Raw genomic sequence first — 26005 nt, forward strand, 5'->3', positions numbered from 1 at the left:
ATTGGGATGTACATGTTATTGGAATACTTCCATCCCCAATTTTCAATAACTACGTCATTTCCTAGCCATATCTGAATTTGTAGGTACACTCTTTTAAGGTGCTCAAACGCTGCATCAGTTGTTGTGATGACAAAAGAACACTCGTATTTTTGGATGTTGCTTTTATGAAAGAATTAAACCTAAATGTATTTAAATCATGAGTTTTAGACGGAGCGCCATATAAACTCAAAATACATGCTACACCTGCTTGCAATATATTATTGGGGTCTTCATTGATATTTTTAAATACTTTTACTGAGTAGTGTAAAGTCAGAAGATATCGATGTCTTAGTGATATTAACGGCATTGGTAGATAAAGATCGTGAAATATATTTTCTAAAACCATCCCGAGGCAAAGTTCAACAGAAGATATTTTCATCGAAATGTTTAGAAAAATCATTACCAAATTGTAAAGAACATATTCTTTTTTTTCATGCCTTTACGGGTTGTGATACTACTTCTGAGTTTTTCAATAAAGGAAAAATCAAGTTTGCCAAAAAATTTGAGAAACGGATTGATTTACACGACTCAGAAAAAGAATTTAAAAATATCAATGAAGACCCCAATAATATATTGCAAGCAGGTGTAGCATGTACTTTGAGTTTATATTGCGCTCCGTCTAAAACTCATGATTTAAATACATTAAGGTTTAATTCTTTCATAAAAGCAACATCCAAAAATACGAGTGTTCTTTGTCATCACAACAACTGATGCAGCGTTTGAGCACCTTAAAAGAGTGTACCTACAAATTCAGATATGGCTAGGAAATGACGTAATTATTGAAAATTGGGGATGGAAGTATTCCAATAACATGTACATCCCAACAACAATGAATCAATTACCTGCTCTGGATAATTTATTGCAAATGTTATTTTGCACTGCAAAAGGGATGTGGAGCTGCGTGTGGATGCAGAAAAGTGGTCTATACTGCAGTGTAGCATGTTTACAGTGCAACGGAAATAGTTGTTCCAATACTTCACCTATTATACAGATAGATGAAGTAGAAGAAAATATTTGATGTAGACAACAGTGTAATATATTTAAATAAACAGATTTTGTACTATTTTTTTTCTTTTCATTAGTCGTAATTAATGACCTAATTTTTTTAAATGTACACAATAGAGTAACTTTCATTTATAATTAAACTGGCCGAGAAATTCCATTGTACATAGCAGCTTTCGCTCCGCTCTCCCTTCCACGTTTTTCTACTGTTCGAGACCCTACTGCTATTTTTATACACAGGTATCTTTGAAAAATGTTCCTATATGTCTACTCAGGTAAGATTTAACATATAATTTAAAAAAATACTGTTTAAAGTGAAAATATTTGGTCAAACATTATTTTTTTATAATATTTTTTTAACAATGAAAAATGGAGTGCACAAAAAAATTTTGGGTAAACATTGCAATTTATAGTTTAAAAAACAATATCCCACATCGATCGTATTAATTCATTCACTATAACTCTAATCCGAGGTGAAAACCTCCAGGCGCTCCACTAGAAAGAGGAACAAACATACATCCATCCTCACAAACTTTTGCATTTATAATATTAGTAGGAAGTAGGATTGTTCTTCATAATGACTAGAGCACCATTCGAAATTAATTAAAAACCCAATCGCCCACTTTAAGGAACTATTTTTGAGTTTTAAGTGGCAAGTGGCCCGCTCGCGAGAGTCTGAATTAATTTCAACAAATTACACTGGCCACCCTTCTTCTTAAGTTGGAAATCCCATCTTTAATTACACGGAAATCAGGTAGCGGTGGAATTAACGCCCCCTCTGCCCCCCCCCCTTTTTTTGCGTACCTGCTCGCCGGCGATAACATTCAGATATTTTATATGTACTTGGATTTCGAAACGAATGGAAGTGACGTTAATGCTAAAGTATTAGTGTATTTCGAACTGTGAATATCGAAACTTTTGTCTCAATATCATATGATAAGGAGCTTTTATGGTGTATCATAAACTATTTTACTATTGATTTTAACATTTCATATCCACGATCTGGATCATTTATACTTAATCATTGGTTTTATTGGAAAAAATGTAGTTAACATGTCGGTGATAAAAAGTGGTGAATCTAGTTGGGAGTGGAACGGACTGCCGAGACGAATTTCGGCAGCTTCAAAACCCAAGACCACGCACCTTTGACTGTTATGTATGTATTCTTTGTGAATTATCACTTGCTTTAACAGTGAATGAAAACTGCATAACTGAAAGTTTTCTACAGGAATTTTTAGGGTATGTGAAGTCAGGCAATCTAGGCCAGTGTGGCGGACTAATGCCTTATCCCTCTCAGTAGTAGAAGAAGCCCGTATGAGAAGCAGACAGTGCGATTGAGCCTGATAAGAAAATCTTACGGTATAACTAGCAGTTGCCACTTCCATCCTCTCTAACTCGTTTCATTCTAATACCAACGAAATCGGAATCGCCAAGAATTGTTAATTTAAAATTTCGCCTACCGGCAGACACCGGATCCGAGGCAGGATGCTGCGAAACTCAATTACAGCGACGGCGATGTAAATAAACACGGCGAATTTATGCTTTCATACTAGCTAACCGTCGGATTGGTACACAGTGAGTGTGGGAACAGAATTAAAAGTCTTTTCTTTATTTATTTACATTATATAGATATTAGTAAACTTCATGCCATATGTATTTATAGCAGTCTAATCAAAGAAGTGCAGAGATACAAGATTGGGTTTTTGGTGTGATTTTGAATCCATGATCAGCGGCTATCGTATCCCTTTCAGCTATTTCAAGGTATCAATCAATTTTCATCCCATCTCTACCCACTGCTGGGTATAGGCCTCTTCATAACACGCCACACTTTTCAGTTCTATGGGAGCCTCAAGCACTGCTTGCCGCCACACCTCGCGATATCATCAGACTATTGAGCGGGAATTTCAAGGTACGATGTCGAAAAATAAGTTTTGTTTGAATCATTTTGCAATTGTTTAACTTTCTCGGTTTCGTGGTTGAAATGCGCGGTGCGGCAGCGCTCAGAGGTCCTGGGTTCGAATCCCGGGAGTCTGAAATTTGTGCCCGATATGGCTCGCCTCTCAACACATCATGGGACGGAATACACTTGACGCAAAATGGGTGCCCTGGTTACGCCTCTGCATACCGATTCGGGGATAAATGCGTGATGTGTGTGTTAATACTATATACTATATACCATCACTGCTCACCCCCACACAACACCGCTCGTATTTGAGAAATAATCTTTTTCCCTACTATTTGATAATACACTGTGGTCGTAAAAAATCGTTCGGCAATAGATATTTCGGATTTGATCCGATTCTAGCGAGCAATAACACCGGCCCGGCTCGATGATCACTTCCTTTGTAATTGCGCCGTTAATGGCATGTTTAATGTCGCCTCGGGCACTGAAACCCCCCCTCCCTTCCCCTTCCACATCCCCTGTACATCCCCTACTGCGCTTCGGCTGTAATAACTGCCAATTGACAGCTCAGTTACATTGTGATTTGTTTTATCAATGAGATTTTATCGAAACCGTAGCTATTTTTTTATTTTTATTTTTATTACAGATACCTTTAGATAATGCATACAGTACATTTTTTAATACAAAGGTATTCAGCATAAGAGTGTATGATTACCTTTTGAAGGTCGATATTTTATTTTCGATTTCGAGGTAATTTCGATACTAATTTCTTACGTCGACATTATTTGCTAGTGGTAGGATATATTCTATATCCGCCCGGATAGCGATCACCGTACTGAAGATGTTAAAACTCGTCATAGTGGCCCACGTAATTGTTTCGCGTCCCGGGATCAGCCTGTGTATATCCGATTCCAACAGGCCGGTAAAACGGTGTCGACTGTCGAGGGATAATCATCTCTCATCAGTCGACATTCTATTGGACCCCACTCCACTTACCATCAGCTGCAGTGGAGTCACTTTGACGTGTCCTTCTAAAAAAACATACAAAGAAGTAGATCTGTGGTATCCAGGGTTTCAAGCAGGCGTCTAAACTAATTGTTTGTCTATTTTTACCATCAAGCATTCGATCAATTATATTCAGCTTGAAGGACATACATGTTATTACTAGCTATTGTGACGTACAGCTAAGGTCCTAGGACGATGAGATAATGTAATGTGTATGTTTACGCGAATGTTATACAATAAAATAAAACTATTTACGGATTTTATGGTAATTATTTATATTATTATTTTGTGCTGACGTTTCGAAGACTTTGCAGCCTTCTTAACCGTAAAATAGTTTTATTTCAATAATGTAATAATATAAAATTCTAAGGTATTGCTTATTTATGGACAGTGGTAACAGATGAGCAACTTGCTCTTCTTATAGAATTGTAAAAAATGCTTCTTTTGTTTATAAAACAATGTATAGTCCAAGTGTTAATTATAGAAAGCATTCCTAAATCACGGACTATGTTAGTGTGGCAACAGGAAGTCGTAGTGTCGACATAAATGTGATAATCAAAAGGAAAACACATCGTGAGGAAACCTGCATACCTGAGAAGTTCTATACAGGAATTTTGAGGGTGTGTGAAGTCTACCAATCCGCACTAGGCCAGCGTGGTGGACTAAGGCCTAATCCCTCTCAGTAGTAGAGGAGGCCTGTGTCCAGCTGTGGGACAGTACGTAATACAGGGCTGATATTATTATTAAAAGGATTCACTCTTAAATTACACCGTCGATATTTGTAATCATTGGAAATATATCGTCTTATTGGTGTAATAACGACGCGCATAGTGTCTGAATTGAGTGCTTAAAAGTTCGATGTTAAAGAGTGATAAGTAAAACTTTTAAGAATTTTAATTCGAATCCAGAATTCGAATTTGTTTCCGATATGACTAAGATCTTTTGCTACATTATGAGATAGAAGATACAAAAATACGCACACACTCACGCCTTTCATCCCCGAAGAGGTAGTAGGCAGGGACGCAACTGGTGCTGTTTCCGCCGTCTATTCCGTACCATGCTGTAATAGGGATGGGCCTATCGCTATATCGGACAAAAATTCTAGACTCCGGACTGATACTGAGTAGAAAACTCAACGTCACTTTACGCAACCCGGGGTTCGAACCCGAGACTTCAGCCCTGCAATCGTACCGTACTACAACTACGCCGCGCCGACGAGGTAATCTATTCAAAAATATAAGTGATAAAAGCACACTACTTATAACTCTGTCTATATTTTTAGACATAAAGACATGACGCTCTTTATGTTACTATAATATTAATTTAAAAAAAAAAAAACAGCATTCCTTAATAAAGGTACTTCGGAATCGAAGCCACTGCCTCCCTCACATAGTCCATTAAGCTTCCTCTAACCTATCGCATACATTCACCGTCAGAAGTTTAAGTCGCCATCAAATACCCCGAGATGCCCTACACTTCCGTGCTGAACCGGTGGCTCATTAAATAAACTATACACGCTCACCCCGGCCCGCTCGTATAACGATTCAAGTTTATTAGTCGTGTCCATAAAAGGGGCAGGGGTCGTAAACCCACCTCGTGCGGCCATACACACTACATTGTTTTTAATCTTTCTTGTGACGGCTTGGAGTGTGAGAGATAGCGGGTGAATATAAGCGATTTATTAGAATAATTGCCGTCTCACTGTACTATGAGAGTGAAGGAACAGAGAGTGCACTTGTGTATTGCGCACACACTTGGGCACTATAATATATCCTGCGTACATGGCTGATCTCCGTTGAGATTGGCCGCCGTGGCCGAAACTCGGCTAGGAGGGATTCGTTCATTATTAGAATTCTTTCGTCTGGTGTTAAAATAATAAAAGCTATGGGATTTATTAAGAATTTAAAACGGTTTTGGATATTTCTTTATTACAAAGTAACTCATATAAATTGAAATCATAGGCATATTTCTAATTACAATGATATATTACATACCACAAGTGGACTAAGAAGGTGTGTCTGAAAATTACCAGAGTCTTGGCAAATCCCGACTCCCCAAATAATTATTGTTAAATAACAAGAATATTCTCAGAATGCTTCTGACTGCATTCAAAAGAGTACTGATAACTTATCACGTGACCCTTACTAATATATCGCCCATACCGCTCCCGCTCATCACTCAATCCTCAAAAGCACTTCAGCGCCATCGTCTACTGCAGTCAGTACAATTAAATGTGGACTTTGTTGCACAGGCATAAAACCGTCATCGACGGACATAGTCCAGCGTACGTGTCGTATCCGCCCGCGTTAATAGCACATTGATTTTCTACGCTTACATTTGTGGTTAATGGTTTATGACACCTGCATTTTTAGGAATTAAAAATTTGAATTGGTTCTATACTCATTCGGTACGGATATGATAGTAAATGGATCTAAAATTGATCCTAATGAGTTATTAATTAAGAGTCATTTTTGTAAAGTACATTGTTATCTTTAAGTGACTAATTCATCTTTTATTTTTTATCATAATCCAAAGATAAGCAGATATATCTTGAGCAACGTTTTTGGAGCCTAAATCCGTCACATTTTATAACAAGAGCCAAGCCTCTCACCATACCCTCGCAAACACAATCATGACGCCGGCCTATAAAAACACTATACTCACAATGTAAGGAGATTATGTAATATAACGTAACAACTTTGTTTACGTAGCTCCGCCTACACTGTTTGTAAGGCCGACAAACACATGATGGTATGTTTCGATGTAGTGGTTCTCTCGTGTACTAAATTCCGTTTGAGTATCACAATGTCTATTTTCGCTGCCGAGCCTTAGAAAACATAATATAATAATAATATTATGTATTATATACTGTCCCACTGTTGGGCACGGGCCTCCTCTATTACTGAGAGACATTACGCCTTAGTCCACCACGCTGGCCTAGTGCGGATTAGTAGGCTTCACACACCCTCAAAATTCCTATTGGAAATTAGTCAAGTATGCAGGTTTCCTCACGATGTTTTCCTTCACCGTTAAAGCAAGCGATAAGTCACAAAGAATACGATATATTTATTTTTTAATGTGACGTGTTTGACTTTGAGTTTTAAACTTGTAGACATTCGTCTTGGCAGTCTGTTTCACTCGCAACTAGGCTATCGCCGCTTAAGTACATACATAGTAGCGTGTTTTTTATTGCAGTTGAATGAAGAGACGAGTATGCCGCTCGCCTGAAGGTAAGCAACACCATACAGGACTTGGAATTTATTTTTATTTATTAATCTATGGATAACAAACAGTTCCACAATTTGAAAATAAGTATTAAAACAAATACATGTTAATAACATAAGTTATATGTGTAACCCACAATGTTATCCTTAAATTAGTTTAAAACAAATTTTGTTGATTGATAACTGAAGTGATTGCAGACGGTATGCAGGAACATAAAAATCAATTACATCTTATGATTGTAGTGGATCCAGCTCAGTGGAGTGACGATCTACGATAGCTCAACATGTGCAGTCACACTGCTGCTCGGCGGTAGAAATAAATGGTGTATAATGCAACAAATACACCGTTTTCGTTTTCAATACCCAAGTCTGACCGTTTATATCTAAAACCAGCAACAAAATTGCAAAACCAATGAAAACATACAATGTAACAATGTCCATTATGCTTTAAACTCAACATAAACATGCCTCCGAAGCGAAACACTCGTAACTAAGAGGATTACAGAGGGATGGAGGGAAACAAAACGCAAAGATTTTAAAACCCACCATGAATTATTAAGCATTAATGGTAATAATGCACAAAACAATGCAAATGTATGTGCATATAAACTGAAAGAGGGTGGATTTTTTTTTCAATTCCTTTTGATTCATTTGATCTGGCGAAATAAGCCTACTTGAAGATTTTTAAAACGAGTGTGGGGGGAATTTTTTTTTGTTACAGGTAATTGAAAATTTCTTATGCATTTTTGTTTTATATTAACTACTAGCGATCCGCCTCGGCTTCGCACGGGTGCAATGCTGACTATTTAATGGATGTTATTATTATACATATAAACCTTCCTCTTGAATCACTCTATCTATTAAAAAAAACCGCATCAAAATCCGTTGCGTAGTAATAAAGATTTAAGCACACATAGGGACAGAGAAAGCGACTTTGTTTTATACTATGTAGTGATATACAGGGTCGTTTTGACATTGCGTTACTAAATGTAACCACTTATTCTTCTTCACCTTTGCTGACATTGTGCCAAAAATCATCCATTAATAACGGCTATTATTATGGCGGCTATTTTAACAGAATGCCTCGGTGGCGTAGTTGTACTGCAAGCGCGGTACGGCAGCGTTCTGGGGTCCTGGGTTCGAATCCCGTGTCGGGCAAAGTGATATCTGAGTTTTTCTGGTCAGCATCAGCCCGAGGTCTGGAATACGTGCCCGATATGGCAAGAGACTCGCTCCTATCACATCATGGAACGGAACACGCTTGGCGAAAAGTGGGTGCCCTGGTTGCGCTTCTGCATACCCCTTCGGTGATAAATGCGTGATGTGTGTGTGTGTGTGTGTGTGTATCTTAACAGATTCTTGATCGGTTTTACAATGAACCAAAATCCGAGGTGTGTCTATTTTTTTTATCATATCTTTCATCGTTTGATAGGTTAGTCTTTGGACGATGAGATCCTGTATTCGAATCCCAGGTCGGTCATCACCGTATAAGTTATCAAATATGATTTTTCTAAGACTAAATCCCTAGATAAGTTCGATCTCGGGCATGCGGTTGATTTTTAAAACTAACAATTATTATTATAATAGGCTTCAAATTCTAAATCATTATTGCAAAATACTTGAAATTTTTACCGGTGGTACATAAAGTCGTATAGTAAAAAAGTCTAATACAATAAAATATAAACAAAATGAAATCTCAAAAGTCTCCGCATTTTATTATCACGCCGAATAAAAAATAATCAGCTGCAATGTAATGTATCATTTTACTAAAAGCAAAAGTAATGTAATTTATAACAGTGGAATTAACATCACTTCGCTTAGAGTCACCATGAGTGTAAAATTATGCGGACATTTCCAAACTTATTTTTATTGAGAAACAAATTTATCAAGCCTATGCAAATATTAGACAATGTGTAATCTTTGTGAATTCATAGTTGGTGAATATAATAATATAAATGTCCTAATTATTCCACGAATCATGGACACCAATACAAAAAATAATAGCTATAATAGAATTCTTAAATAACCCGCATTGGGACACGATATTAAAGTAATAAGAAATATTAACACGCAAATTGGTTACCCTACTTGAACATAACAAGCATTAAAACACGCTATCAGACAGATGCGCAAACGAGACAACAAAGACACGCCCGAGACAATGAGTGATGAGATCGTGCCGTCGCGTTTAGCTCTTACGACTTTTACATACGACATTATCGTCTTTATAAAATGGAATCGAATAAATTAATATTTTTTTGTCCGTTAAGTAAAATTTTATACTAAGGCGATACCTCAAGGTCCATTTTCATACATTTTGTTTCACCTTTAATCTGGGTAACTAAACAAGTATTGGCAAGTAAAGAATTTAAATTCACGTCTAGTTAGTGATTAGTTCTCGCAGTTGAAAATTTAATATGACGAAATTTTAAAGGTCGAAATATCCATGATTATTAATTATTTTTACGTTTTTCTTTCAACTGCGAGAACTAATCACTAACTAGACGTGAATTTAAATTCTTTACTTGCCAATACTTGTTTAGTTACCCAGATTAAAGGTGAAATAAAATGTATGAAAATGGACCTTGAGGTATCGCCCTAAGTAAACATTTAATTGAAGTGGGTAAACTGATTCATATGTATACTAATATAATAAAGCTGATGAGTTTGTTTGAACGCGCTAATCTCGGGAATTACAAAATCGATTTTGATATTTTTTCACTAATAGGAAGCTACGTAGGCTTTTATCTCGTAAAAATATTTACCCCGATTTTTTTTTATACGGACGGAACCAGATGCAAAAGCTAATCCATACATATTCTGAAACAAAGTTCCCTTTTCTGTCTGTTTGTATGTTATCGATTTTCTCAAAATCTACTAAACGGATTTTTATGAAATTTGATGTGGAGATATTTTAAGACCCTGGTAAGGTTATAGGCTACTTTCTATCGCGAGAAAATATATAGCGTGACTTTTATCCCGGAAAATTCTTTCATGCGGGCGAAGCCGTGAGCAAAACCAGCATAATATAATTTTAAGCTTTCTAATAAACATTACTGTTTCTAAAGAATTTTATCGTATGTACTTTTTTACTTCACGATTAATAACGTGCATAAAACGTTCCTGCAAACATGTCCAACGTTTAAATTTACGGTCAAAACACGAACACTGACTGGCCGACACCACACCATCCAATATTGGCTCACTTAGCTCACACAATATAAAAAGTTACTGACTGGGTACACATAACACGTAGTTACACCCACGCTGCGTGAACTTTAAGTTTAACGTTGTTTCATTATATAAACTTGTATTAGAACAGAAGCCGCGAGAGATAGGCGGTTATATCAAATTTGCTGTGAAACTTTTTACTTTATAGATATTAGGTAAATTGCTTTCTGAGGCTTTGAGGAACTATATCGTCATAAAATATTTCATTTTCAGATGGTCATTAATAAAAATAATAATAAAATAATAATGATATAATTTATTTCAGATTATTTAATCTGTATAAAAATTATCATTGTTCCATTCTCTGAAGAAAGTTTTACAATTAAATAATATTGTGAGAAAATAAATAATTTAATTTGGGATTGTATTGAATGTCTTAATAAGTTTACAATATAAGATCATATTTAATTTATCTCATAACTTTCAATTTTGCTGTTTATCTAACATTTATTTAAGGATATTCAATAAACTAGCTATTGACTTATTGCCCTTTCCTCACAAATACAATAATCTATATTTCGTTGTCAGAAATACTTTCAGCTGTTACACAATTCTTTTATCACCAAAACTGTTATTATTTCTTCGGAAGACAGAAGAGCATGCGGCCCATCTGGTTACTGTCGCCCATAGACGTCGTCAATGTCAGGGGAATAATTGCTGTTAAACGTAAAATATAATATTATGTGGCCACGCCAAAGTTACTCTACTGTATCTGATGGTAAGTGGAGTGGAGTCCAATAGAACGTCGTCTGACGAGAAATGATGACCCCTCGACAGTCGTCACAATTATTACGGCCTGTTGGAACCGGATATACACAGGCTGATCCCGGAACGCGACACACTTACGTGGTCCACTATGGCGGGTTTTAACACCTTGTGTACGGCGGTCGCTATCCGCGCAGATAAATATCCTACCAACAAAAAAAAATCGTATCGTACTATGTAAAGTGCGCGTACAAGTAAACTTGGCCTCACTGAATCACGCCACTGAAACGGACATTTGTGGGCAAATTAACTGAAACATAAGTAAATATATGCGAATGAGTAACATGCCACATTTAACCGATTCGGATTCCGGAGCATCCAGCATTATTGAGCTAAAGATAGTGTTCTAGTGTGAGCACTAATAAACCAGATTCCACTACGGACTAAGTATTAAGTCTTTATATGGGTGGATTCTATAAATCTATAGTTTTTGCTAGAAGCAATTACCCTATATTTCTTACGAATATGTGGGTGGATTTCATACATCTATAGTTTTCGATGAAAGCAATGCCACCGCAAATAAAGGGTTATCCTATGTTACTTTCGGATAATATACAATTCCTATTATTGAATCAATCATCAAAGAGGTCAATTTTATAGGTTCCATCTTACTATTAAAGCCACAAACTATCTGACGCGTATGACATAGGTACAAGCAAATCAGGTTTACTTAATCAAAAACTCACTAAAATTTACCAAAAGACCTGGAAATCGAATCCAAAACTTTGCAATCAACAGCTTAATAACACAGCCATCAGTCCGGATATTTACGATCTAATTTTCATGCGCCAGTCATCACTGACAAGCGACAGTCATAAATTTAATTATTATATTTAAATAACGTCTAGTAGATTAAATAAAAACCAACTGCGCAGAAATGATTTATATTCGCAAATTGTTTTGACACTGTCTCGGTTGGCAGTTGCGTAACAAATTAAATTGTACACTGGATGTTTTACGCAATTGACAGAGAGGTGAATATACGATAAAAATCACGTGGTATGGTTCTGCATTGTTTTAAAAATTAATCAGGCTTACACATTCTCCTTATTTGTCCAGTATCTTTTGCATTGTGATATTATGTAATGTAGATTCGATTCTAAAATTCTAGTTCCTGAACGAAAGTCACGGGATATGAAAAATTCGGAGCATCTAAAAACATTTTACGATCCTCATATTCATTTTTACAGATAACCCTCCAATAGACTTTGAGAGAGAGTGAAGAAATCACAAATCTTATTTTCCGTTTTGAAATAGGAGTTTTTAAGTCAGATACCCTAAACAAAAATTATAATAACTATCTAACACAGCGAAAGGACCAAACGTCTTGTAACGTCGAAATATATTCATTCGGAACCGCTGACCATTTCAGCACGGCTATAGACGTTTTTCTCTAGCACGAATATAAAAACACTAAACGAGTCTTATAAAAACGTCGTATAACGTCCAAAAACTTTAAATTTCGAACGGAAATCGTTTCAACACGTCTCTCGCGTATCTCCAAACGTGCGTTGACGAGGCTGATTTACGACGTCATGTAATATATCGGCGGTGTGATTAAACCTTTATTATGATGACGTCAGGTCGCGTCCCAACTGGGACACCCGATGACAGATTAATACTGGTGTCAATTTTGAAATCGATTAATGTGGTATTTACAATATGATTTCAGGTCATATGATATATTGGAGAGAAGTAGTAGTTTTTAAATGGCATACTAGTTTTTCGGGTGACTTTTAACTTTACTTACATGAAGGCTAAAAAGCTTTCGAAAAACTTAAATAAAATTGCAATAAAATTTAAGTTTGATACACACGTAAATTAAAAAAAAAAAAAACTTATACACGAGTATAAATTCGTTTTGTATCTTGACACAATTCGTACCGATCCGCCATTAGTGTAATAACTTCTCCATGCTTTAGCTTCAACATTAAACAGACCTTCACAAAAGTTTGTATGTCATCAATATATATAAAAATGAATCCCTTGGTCACGCCATTACGCGTGAACGGCTGGACCGATTCTACTATTTCTTTTTTTGTTGTGTTTGTTATTGTCAGAAGGTTCTCATGAAAGAAAAAAATCAAAACATTGCGCGAAAAAAATAAGAAAATTTAAGAAAACTTAACGACAACATTAATTTTACATAACTGTCAGTGGTTTGAAATAACTGTCAGCGATCGACAGAATGCGCGCTGCAAATTCATAGTTAAGACAGGACAACGTCTGTCAAGTCAACTAGTAAGTAATAAAATCTGACTTACCGCTTGTATAAAGAAGTCCTCGTGCAGCACGCTGACGATGCCGAAGTTGGTGAACTTGAACACTCGGTCCATGATCCACATGAGATTCGGCAGCACGCCGGGGCGGGGGTTCCACGCGGACATCAGCATGGGTACATCGGCGGTGCTCTGGTGGTTCGCCAGGACCAAGGTCCGGCGCCCGCTGCAGGCCGCTGGCTCGTCCCCAGTCTCCATTACTGGAGACAAAAGGTGGAAGTTAGATTCAGGTAGTTTTTATGTTATTAAGGTTGACAGTTTTGTCTGCCAAAAGAATAAAAGGAGATAATTCTGGCTCATACAAAACTTATAGATAAAAACGCTTTGCGATAATGTTTCATAGGCGCCATGAGTTTAACAAAGTCATGTGTTCTCTTTTTCCAATCTCCATTCCTACTTTTTAAAGGCAGGCAACGAAGCCTTCCATCGGTGAGGACAATCGCCTTTGAGTCTGATCACTTACCATAAACTGACTTAACACTTTTCCTCATTAATGCCAAAAAAAATGAGCACCTGATTACATTAAAAAAAAAAATTAAATCGGTGTATTCATTAGGAAATTCGATACTGCAAACACATGCACAATATGACTGCGTTATAAAATAAATGAAACTTGTAACAACTCTTTTTGCACATATAGTAAAGAATATAATCCAAATTCAAAACAATCAACTAGATCTCAAAAGTGACGATACACCAAAGAGACAGAATAAACTCCCATATCCCGATACAAAATTGATTCCGTCGGGTCCCGGGTAATGTTTATGATTTCCATCCGTCAAGGCGTCCTGTTTCTCCTCTCCCGTTTTACGAGCGAACTTGTCGAACATTCCCTCTAAGGTTTTATTTGCGCGAAAGCTATTGGGGGGGAGCGAGGAGGCAGTGTAATATATTTAGAGATGGTTTAACATCGATCCGTGAGGATGTACTGGAAAATGATGGGATATAGCGTAATATTGGTATGCGTTTTATGCGATAACAACTTTATGCTTTTTTATTAATAGTGTATAGTGCTTTAAATGATGATGTTACTAAGACAATTTATTATAATTATAATATTTTAAATAATATAAATAAAGGGAATATTTCTACTACGAAGTGGCGATAGTATATTTGGGAGTGGAACGGACTGCCGAGACGAATGTCCGCAGGTTCAAACCCGAGGACTATTCTTTGTGAATTATCGTTTGATTAAACGGCGAATCTTTATAAGAATTTTGGAGGTATGTGAAGTCTACCAATCAAGGCCAGCATGGTGGACAAGGCCTCATCCTTCTTAAAAGTAGGGGAAACCCGTGTCCAACAGTAAAAAAGTTCATAATACAGGGCTGTTATTATTATTATTATATTCATATTACATTGAATAAGAGGAGAAAAAAACGAATAATTATCAAATAATTCTCATATCCAAAAAAATATAGCACAAAAATAAATATCGTCAAACATTCAGTCCACACAGAGCAACCGTAGCGATGCGCTCGTCGTGTATTCGACGGCGCGGCGGCCGCCGGTCGCTCCGACCACTCCGACACAAAGCGACGTTTACGTGCTCGCGCGACGTTTAGGGCTCGAGCCCCTTCTGTTTACAGTACGTGACAAGAGACGGGCGCGCGATCAAGTTTTCCAAACGTACCGACATCGTGTACGGCTTATGAAAACGTTCGTAGATGAAAACGTTCATATTTCATGCTATGTTCATTGTTTTGTTGTTTACTGTGTGGATGCGCTGTCCGCATATGTTATGGACTTGTGTTGTAATGGGAAGGTTGTGTTTTTGAATATTTTTATAATTTGATTATCACGTAAAACTTTTGCCACTTAAACTAAAAGATTATATTTGAAGTATATTAAAAATAAACCGACTGGACTTCAATTATCATGATAAACAATTCAAATTTAGCCATCTTATTGTTTTACGTTAATATAATTCTCAGCGTGAATTGCAATCAGCATAATCATCAGTCACACGATTTCACAGCTAAACATAGCCTTCCAAAGATACCTTGACCTGTCAAATGCGGCCTGCACCCAAATTGCAATATAACTCACTAACAGGTCTATTAAGCTTTCAACCATGCACGTAGCACTATAGCTTACGTCTCCAAGCAAGGCAATGTTAGTTACCAACGTTCAAATTAGCGGCAGAATTTACGTCTCCCCCAGGGTTTGTGACGTGGCCTAATGACTTCTGCCATTTGACACTAACGGCGATCGACGGCTTAATGCGCTCTCCGAGACATGGGCTGACGGGATTTTTGGCAATAGACCGATAAAATGAGCAAAAGGTTATTCGCGACAGCATTTGCAAAAATTTTAAACAAAATAAAAATTCAAAAATGCTGATTAAGCAACTTACAGTAATTATTGTTACATATATTGATGATAAATAGAGATTCAACACGTATTCTTTGATCATAAAAATTGGTTTAGTAAATTTATATCTTATTTAACATAATTGTTTAAAATAAGGCATATCTCTGCCTCCAAAGGAAATGTTTATTCTTGGACCCGTATTCACAAACAATACTAAGTTAAGTACTGTGAAATGCTACTATAATAAGTCCGTTTCTTAGTGCCTCCGGCATGACAGTCTTCGCAGTGCATAGGCAGTAGCGCTGTGATCGGTTAATATTGATACACAAATTTACTTCAGTTAGTTGTCAGATAAACAAAGCTAAAGAAAACTATAAAATTGCCACTATCTGTTCGGACAAACTGTGTGTCTGTTGTATTGTTTTTAAAAAGTGTGTTAATATCAGTAGCGAATAATCTATATAACCCGATTCCTACCGGATACCCTTTATATAGAATCTTATTATCATTAGAACGATTTGCAGCCAGCAGTCATGCATTAGTACCTACATATTGTGTCGGATTCCCTTTCAGAAAATTGCAACGTTCACCACTGGTTAATATAAAAGTCCAAGTCCATCTTATGTTTAAATAAACCCTACAGAGTTCAAAACATAATACAAGTTACATTAACAAGCACGCAACGGCATTACGCGAGTTAAGAGCTGGTATAAAAACGGTCGAGCTGGCGACGGTCGCGTCGGCAATAAAGCCGAGGTACTGCGCAGTACGTCTTTGGTAATTACTCGCCGCGCTCGCCGGAGGGTTGTCTAAGAGCTGCGACATTAGACGGCGTTGGATGCGGTTGTTTTAAACACTGATTTATTTTTATATCACTTAGTACAAGATAAAATATATATAGCATTTTTTGTAATATGATTTTATAATTCAGATCATATTAGGAAAAAAACATTGTCGAAGAATAAAAACGTCTTTATTATAAAGATTTACAGCGCATTTTTTTAGTCATAAAGTTTGCAGTTTCAATCATTCTTACGCCCAATTTCCTACCATTTAACGTAGTATCACATTGCAGAGAAAAATGTTTTACCTAACTGAGCTTCCACGAGATTTTTCATACCTAGGTTAATAGCACCTAATATCAGCTTAATTTTGGTGTACCCTAAGTTATAAGTAAAGTCAGCTCAGTAAAATGAATCTGACAGGTACAAAATACCATATCCGTATAACCCAGCTCCGTGTGCTACTGCAACGAATATCACAAGTTAATAAAGGCATCTAATGAAGAGTTTTCTTTGAGCCGCTAACTGGCCAAGCTCGCGACGCGCCCCTGGATTAATGGCAGACGAACTCAAAGGGTCTTTAATCGCCTGCGGAAATTTCTGTCCGGGGACTGGAAAAATTAAAATATTAATGGCCGTAATGTGGCATTTGTTTTTACGTGTGTGACGTTTTAGAAATTATAGGAATGTAATAAAATATACTATGCTAGAATTTTTCAATTCACACAATAAGTCTACAGATTCAAAATTTATTGTATAAAAAATCAATAATGTCTATATAAGAAATTTATGATGTGATTTTACAAAATTAAAAATTATACGACTCTTGCCGCTACTTGGGAAAAATCGTGTCAGATTTTCATGAAAATTTCCAATGCATTATCACAACTAAATTGATATTTACCTTTTTATCATGTATAATCATATAGGCTAAATTATTTATGAAATAATCATACGATTTCAATTAATATGAATCGCGAAAATGGTTCAAACAAAAATTTGTTATTCAAATTATTTTTTTATTACATATAAAATTTGTGAAACAAAATCGTACATGGGAAATTGTCTTATTTAAGGAAACCTCTTCAACCATTACATATATTCTTGCATTATCGATATTATAGCTAGTCAACAGTGTTATTATTAAAGTATTTAACATCGCACACATTGATTGAAATAAAACTTTGGCAACTATTATTTTGTGCCGTCGTATCTCTTACCATCAGGCAAGCGGCCTGCTCACATCGTCAATAAAAACTGCCCTTCAAACCCAAATAACATAAAACAAATCCTCCCAAAACATAAATTATTCAAACACAAATGTGCGTAACCGCAGCGGCAATTTGAATCTTAATATCAAGCCATTTATTCGAGACGAAAATGTAATGCAAAAGTTTCTTTTGTTATGTTAATTTTGAGTTGCGATCGCAATGTGATTTACTTTTGAATTTATACGAGTAACATGAAGAGGGTAATCTCGCCTAATGTTAGTACATTGACAAGAAATGGTACTAGCATCAAGCCGATGACATAGAACTCTCACCACATACTTGCACTCTTCTGGTCATCGTGGAACATTACATCAAGTTTCTTAATTTTCAGTAAATTGACTAGTTGCAATATGAACGGTATGGCAGCGCTCTGAGGTCCTAGGTTCGAATCCCGGGTCGGACAAAGTGATATTTGGGTTTTTCTGCTCAGTATCAGTCCGGTATCTGGAATTCATGCCCGATATGGCGATAAGCTCACCTCCTATCACATCATGGGACGAAACATACTTGGCGAAAAGTGGGTGCCCTGGTTGATCCTCTGCATACCTCTTCGGGGATAAATGCGTGATGTGTGTATGTGTGTGTACAATATGAAGCTCTACATTATCTCTAAGCGCTATAGAAAATATTTTAGCCGAGGAATTGCAAATACTGCCAAAGTATCTACATTTACCTCAAAACCATATCAATTACATCTATTTTAAGCCCTTTAAATACCAAATATCAGTTTCAACTCGAAAGCTGAAGGCAGCCTCTAATATTAATGTACAAAGACACCGGTAATTAAGGGCGCCCGAGGAGCATTCCCTTGAATAATTGAAGATAAGTAATGCTTGATTTAAACCCGCCGTGAAGGGCTCTCTTTCAATTAGCATATCTTAATTTTGTTATTTAATTAACCGTAAACATTTTTGAGTTATATTTTCTATGTATGATTTAGATAATTGTGAATTTGTTGAGAGTTTTTCACATTTGTTAGAAGCAAATGATTTTGTGTAAAATTTGGCACAACGATTCTTTTTTAATCTGCAAAAATACAAAGTGGAAAGGAAAATATTTTTCATGCCGGTGGTACTGCGATACATATTTATACAGCAGACAAATATACTTATCTCATAATAAAAAAAAGAATTAAAAATCTGTTTTGAAGATGTCCCTTTTGCTTTTCCTTTTCAAGATAAAAGAAATTAATTCCATAGTTTACAACAACATGGCGAGGTTTTCAATTTTCCTGGTCTGGCTTTAATATTCTAATACGACAGATATACACAAATATATATAAACTAGCTTCCGCTCGCAGCTTCGCCCGCGTGGATTTCGGACTTCAAAAATGGAGCCGGTCGCGAACGTTCGAGAATGTTCGTTTTACGAAGCTACTCGCTAGGTGATTCGCTAGCCTCTAGGTGCCAAGCAAGCCGCCTGCCTGTGCGTTCGCGACCTTATATATATACAAAAATAATCCTTATAGCATGATTCAGTATTCACGCATGATGGCTTATTATTAGCGTATTTCATGTATAACTTTGGTGTTTCTATACCGATTTCTATGATTCTTTTTATGGAATATTTAATAATGTTAACTTATTAATTAGGGATGACTGAGAGTGTTATAAACGTAAGAGTAGACAAATATAATGAAAAAGCTTCGAACTGCTAAGCTATCGGGAGTTACACGTGTTATTGTGAGTCAACCATAAAAGATAGACATATGCTGTCGTGGGATATTTTTACATAATTTTAAGGAGAACATTTCCGTCATACATGATTTCTGTGTAGCTTTAACCATTAAGGTTGCACACGCGACGGAAGCTTAAAAAATGAAGTAACTTCTCCCGTTTTCCCAACATTTCCCTTCACTACTCTGCTCCTATTAATTGTAGCGTGATGAAAAGTATACTATAACCAGCACAGGAGTATGACAAATAATTGTACCCAGTTTCGTTAAAATCCGTCGAGTAGTTTTTGTTTCTATAACGGTTATACAGACAGACAGACAGACAGACAGACAAAAATTTTACTAATTGCATTTTTGGCATCAGTATCGATCCCTAATCACCCCCTGATAGTTATTTTGGAAATATATTTCATGTACAGAATTGACCTCTCAACAGATTTATTATAAGTATAGATAGATAGATAAGACCCTTTATACTCTGTTTCCTCAAACATTGATTGACCTGAAATCAATCAGCTCACGCCGCGCACGACCGATTTCCACCGGGCATAAAATCTTGCAGGATGTCCCGCGGCGGCACCGTTAGACGCTGCGGGGGACCCGTCGGGTCAATCTTGGCTGGCCGCTTTGTGATAACATTATTGACGTTGTGAGTGTCCTGGCACAGTGTGATACTTCACCTTGTAGGTAAAATAAAAATATATTGAAAGGTTTGGGATCGCCGATTATCCCGACATGTTTTACTGATTACGGCAACGCGCCCCGCGAGGATAGATAATTATGACGTGTTGAGTTATTGCTATATAATTCGATACAAAACACATCAGGACCAAAATATACCTAATTACTAACAAGTTCAATAGATAAATTAAGTAAATTGCATATAAGTTTTATTAAAAACGCCTTCTGACGTAGGCTCATCAAATCATCATGACGGAATACATTTCGCGAAAAGTGGGTGCCTACACCTTTAAGAATAAATACGTGATGTGTGAGTGTGTGTGTTCGTAAAATATTGTTCTGTTAGCCAAATATGAACAATAAGAAGCTATGGCAAATATAAAACGGCGACTGGCACGAGTAATAGATACTGTACTGCACAACTGGTAAATAATTCATCCGACGCATCGCCACGTACACCAAGGTCGTGCAAGAAGGTCGGTCATGCAGACACACGTGTTTATGGTAAACGTGAAATCATAATCAATTCGGTGCGCGGGCACATTTACTGCACGCGACGTTATTCGACATTACAGAGATCTGTTTATTAAATTGCATAGTGTTTACACGCCGTTGTTACTATATTGATGTATTAGTGGGTTCTTTTTTTTATATACTGGCAGAGCAAAGTGACTCCACTGAACCTGATGGTAAGTGGAGTTGGGTCCAATAGAATGTCGATTGACGATAGATGATTTCCTTTCGCAGTCGGCACAATTATGCCGGCCTGTTGGAACAGGATATATGTATACAGGTAGAACACGACACACTTATGTACGTGAGCCACTATGTCGGGTTTTAACACCTTACGTACGGTGGTCGCTATCCAGGCGGATATAAAATATATCCTACCACCAGAATATTGAATTTTGATACGATAAAGTAATAACACTGGACCTGGTAAGTACAATGTAGTCCAAATAAAGTTTACTAACGAGAATCATGACGCTCTATGAGCGTTGTTAGATTTTGATGTTGTATAAGAAGCAGAGTTAAATTTTGAGATCTAGATAGGTATTACTAGATGGACAATATTAAATAAATCGATAAAAGGATAATTTTATAACAAAGAACGGTATACAATATACTTAATATATGCCAATAGCCTTGATAAAACCGCTTTTGTGTTGCTTTTGGCACATGTCATTAATTTAATGTATTTTCCGGTTGATTCATACATTATCAATTCAGTTCTTTCGATCACGGATAGTATGGAGAGAGCCGTAGGATGTGTTATCCTTAAAAAGTACTTATTTATGAAATTTCATTCGAGAAGACCCTTGGAGAGAGATAAAAATTATAGAAGATTCGTTCGCACTGGATAAAATAAGATTTCTTTCAAATTAGTATTTCGGGAGAACAATTGAAAGCATATAGTATTTTCCGGTGGCGTGCCTCGCCGCGGCGCAATGTACTCGACCTTGCTAACCACAAGGTGATATCCAACAACCGTTTCGCGTGTCTCATGAATCGTGGTTCGTATTTTATCTTCATACAACTTAAACATCGCTTCCTGCCGGTTCCAAATATAATAAAATGTTTGGCAGAAACTACACGATTTGAATGGTGCGGAAGTGTTTGTATTTTCTCATATTACGAGCGTTGTTTTGACATGTTTATCGTCGGGAATCGAGTGGATCATTTTCCAGTATGTCTCTCATATTTTTAATAGATTCATGGTGCAGCCAAAATTTGTTTACAGCACGCTTGGGCGTTTACTAAGGCGTTTATAGAACACCATGCAGATAAACAAGTAAGTTACCTGAAGTTTGATACACTCACAATACCCAGAGTGTCGATGCCGTCTGCTTAACGGAAAAAAATAGCAATAAGAGAAAGCAAGAGGCATCTGTAAATCTCAAAATTATCTTTACCATCACACCATTTTAGTTGCTTATGTACTGTCAGGCCGCCAACAGAACTGCGAAAGACATTATCTATCACATCACTGATGACCTAACACGCGGCTAATTAGTCGCACTAAATAGGATACAATTTGAATACAATTATGAACCGAGCAAACGTACAATTGTCATTTAAATAGGCCGAATGTAACAATGAGAGCGAAAATTTTAATCTATACCTACGGATCGGTGGCAGCGTGTGGCACAATCTGACGCTAGTGGTGCGGGGAATGGGCGGTAGCGAGTTAAAAAAAAAACTTCTTTTGAATACACTTTTGGTGAAATATTATGTTGATAGAGAATGTTTTTATATCATTTTCCATTTTTATAATTTTGGGGTATGGTATGGTCTGGCACGCAGTGATAATTTATTTCTAATGTCACTATGATTATTTTAGCTTAACATTACAAAGAGAATTCATTAATTTTACAGTGATATGTGAAATTAAGTCTAAGCAAAATGTCGACTTGCAAGGGCTAACGTATATGAAGCTAATAGTTACAATAACACCGGCCAGAATAAGAGTTTTTTTTTGTTTTAGAAAAATAATAAGATTGTGTACAGTTTCTCCCGTAGTTCTACATACAACCCGCTATCGCTCCCGCTCCCGCCCGCTCCCCTCACCTGCGCCGATGAGTCAGATCGAGAGTGAACGAGGCATTAGCAAGTCGATGCGGCGTCTCCAGTTTATTCATGCGAGAGGCGAGCGGTGCGCTGTGACGCAAACGATGCCGCGTGATGTCATTGTGTTACTAACAGGTTAGACTTTAGACCAACGTGAAAATACTAGATCGCCTGGTTAAAGACTTTTCTAATAAAAAAGTGCCAATGTTGTTATAACAAAAACAAATTAGTCTATAGGTTTAACCAGAACACGGTCCATCTGTTTCCAAACATAGATATTTTTTTTAATCTTTTGAACTTTTCACATTCACGCTTTTTATCCTCGAAGGGATAGGCAAAGGTGCAACCAAACAAGTCACTTTTCACCATGTGTATTCCATCCCAAGTTCTGACAGGGAGCGGGGCCTATTGCCACATCGGGCACAATTTTCGGACTTGCAGCTTATGCTGAGCAGAATACCTAATTTCATTTCGCATTCACTTTTCAGAAATATGCTGTTATTTTTTTTCCTACATTTAGTTTTAAATTTCGAACAGATAGCTTCTACAAAATACGATAAGCGACGTCTTGATAGGAACAGCCCATAGAAGAGCCGATGAACAAAACCCCAATTCTTCCAAGACAATCAACCAATACAATTTGATTCCTCAACTATATGAAACATCTGGGACAGTGCAACCATATTCGGTTAACACCACACCAGTAATATTAGGGTATAAAGAAAATTAACCAAGTTTACATGGCGCTCTGGAGAGAAATTCAACGAAACAGCGCTGGCGTTTCATTTGTGTAAATTAGCGGCGTGTTAATTCTAACAATTCTGTTAATTCTTCTTAGAAAGAAGTAGAATTACTGGAGATACAAGTAGCTTTGAACATATGGTTGAAAATAAATTTAAAAATATAATTGGCGCTTGAATGAATTAATTTGAGCAAACAAAAACACCAAAATCAAAATAAAAGAAACATAGTATCGACGGTCGGCAGGCTAAATGGCTGACACAACATTTTAGTTCGAGAAATTGAGACTAGTTTCAAAAAAAGTAAAAAATAAATAATTGTAATAGCCATTTTATAAATAACCTTTAGTCCTACAAATCTCAAATATGCACTTTAAAAAATCAAAGATTCACGAAATCAATGATATGACGGGAAGCAACAACGGCTAATCGGACAAAAACTCCTATCTCTGACATATCGGATATGTTTTTGAAGCTTGAACTCGAAAACAAACAAATTCAGTTGCCCAACTTAGCAATCAAACCCGGAATTTCACAGTATACGGTAAAAAAATGACACTAAACCTATTCCGTAATATTAACTATTATCAAAAACCCAACACTCCTATTAATATATAAAATTTCAAATGCATGTAAAACTAGAAACAAAAATCGTTTCTCCCAACAGAAGAGCATGCAAGCTGAGCGAAGGATTACAACGCCGCAAACGTCTGGACTTTTACAGTTTTGTTACGGTATGTGTAGCAAACATTTGCTGTCTCTCCTCAGAGAGCTGTCTTAACCGTACACTTTTATTAAAACCCAGCTCTGGATCTTTATTCTCTGTGGTGTTGGATCCCGCGCGGAATTTTTGTAAATCGTGTGATATTATCAAATATAAAAAGAGATTTGTTCTTGTAATTATATTAACAAACGTGTTTATGTACAACGATTCTGTCTATGCTTCTATCTATACTGTATCCTGTTTAATTACCAGTACTAATTAAATTTAACACCAAGTGGCTTATGTGATAGTAAAATGGCAATATACAACAATAATACCGGAATTTCAAAGGACAAAGTACGGTAAAGCACTGAACTCTTCATATAATAACTGACGACATAGTTTTCAAGTCTCATAATGCTCATTAAATACTTCGACTACAATTTACAGCAAGCCAAAATATAATAGCCTTCACACAGCTGCTGCTTGCCAATAAACAAAGTACCTGATCAGACGAACTCTGAATTAACGAAATTTACAGTTTTGTAATAAATTAAGATCCATATCAACTAACGTTTGATCATTACTTTTTTTAACACGGGGATATTGTAACATTTTCCCAAAGATTTAACCCTATATAAATAAATAAAGAAAAAAAAAACATTTTGCCGGACTCACCAGTCCCAACATTTTTATGGACTAAAACCCCGCCGTACTACTCTCTCTCCCTTATACTGAAGGTCGCGGGTGCGCACGTGCATGCAACCGCAGCACTCGTAGAAGTAAGCTCTTGGGGAGAATTTTTGGCAGTCCCAGGAATGACTTCGGAAAGATCACAAACAGGCATGCGTAGAAAACTGCACGCCCGAACCTTTGATCATCCCTGTCATTAATGTGATTCCAAAATTTTGTTATTTACCGATTCCTTATTCCTAATTTGTTTATACCAGGATTCCACGAAATCTATACTATAATTACCGAGGGAACTTTGCCGTGCGAATTTCGAACTTCATTATATTTCGCTTTATACCTTGACTACGTTGAAATAGAAAGGTCAAAAACATTACTCGGGAATACCGAGAAATGGTTATTTGATACGTCGAATAATTAGTGTTTATTTATTTTAAAAAATATTTCGAAAGATTCCCACCGGAAGATCTGCGAGCAAAACCTACTAGATATAAAATAAAAACTCCAAGTGACAATCGACATCAGCTACAATTTATTCAAACGGGAACGAATTCCAAAATAAAAAATCTTCCTCATCAAAGCGAGGAACTGAGGTAATAAACGAAGAAATTTGGTGACCTTAAAATGTCAATGTAGCTAAGTCTAGCGCGGGTATTTGGTAGGGCGGGGAGTGAGGACGTGCAGGGGTTTGAGAGAGGGTGCGGTTCGGCGGCGGGAGAGGAGCGGGGACGGGCGGGAGCCGCGAGGGGCGGATATACTGATTTAGTTTGCACACGCCGAGACATTATCGATTCGGGCCGCGCTTCGGATGAGGCACCAGAGTGTTTTTGTCAGGCCCGGCCGGCTTGCGTACGTGCAGTAATAGGTTCGGATTAGCGGTGTTGTTAATGCTTTGTTTTAGACGAGGATTTGTACCGGCGTTGGACGCGCTTTAATTCATTTCGGTTGGAACTAGATTGAAAATTTGGAATTGGTTGGAATGATTACGTACTGGCCATTCTGATGTTACTGGATTAATTTATTATGTTAATACTATGTTTTACAGTGAAAACTAATCATTTTAACTATAATATCAAGTACACTAATTAATGTTGAATTACCTTCACCTTTATTTATTTATTTTTCATTTTGTAC

At 36.8% G+C, this 26005-nt stretch overlaps 1 protein-coding gene across 1 annotated transcript in view; it reads right to left on the reverse strand.

Annotated features, from left to right (window-relative positions):
• LOC115445871 (acyl-CoA:lysophosphatidylglycerol acyltransferase 1-like) overlaps positions 1 to 26005 on the reverse strand; it is a 292070-nt gene that overhangs the window by 118001 nt on the left and 148064 nt on the right. Inside the window, exon 4 of the mRNA XM_037437404.1 lies at positions 13434 to 13648. Within this exon, the coding sequence (XP_037293301.1) occupies positions 13434 to 13648 (215 nt within the window). The remainder of the gene's footprint in view (positions 1 to 13433; positions 13649 to 26005) is intronic.

Source organism: Manduca sexta, chromosome 11 (genome assembly GCF_014839805.1).
Source record: "Manduca sexta isolate Smith_Timp_Sample1 chromosome 11, JHU_Msex_v1.0, whole genome shotgun sequence".
Lineage (NCBI taxonomy): Eukaryota > Metazoa > Arthropoda > Insecta > Lepidoptera > Sphingidae > Manduca > Manduca sexta.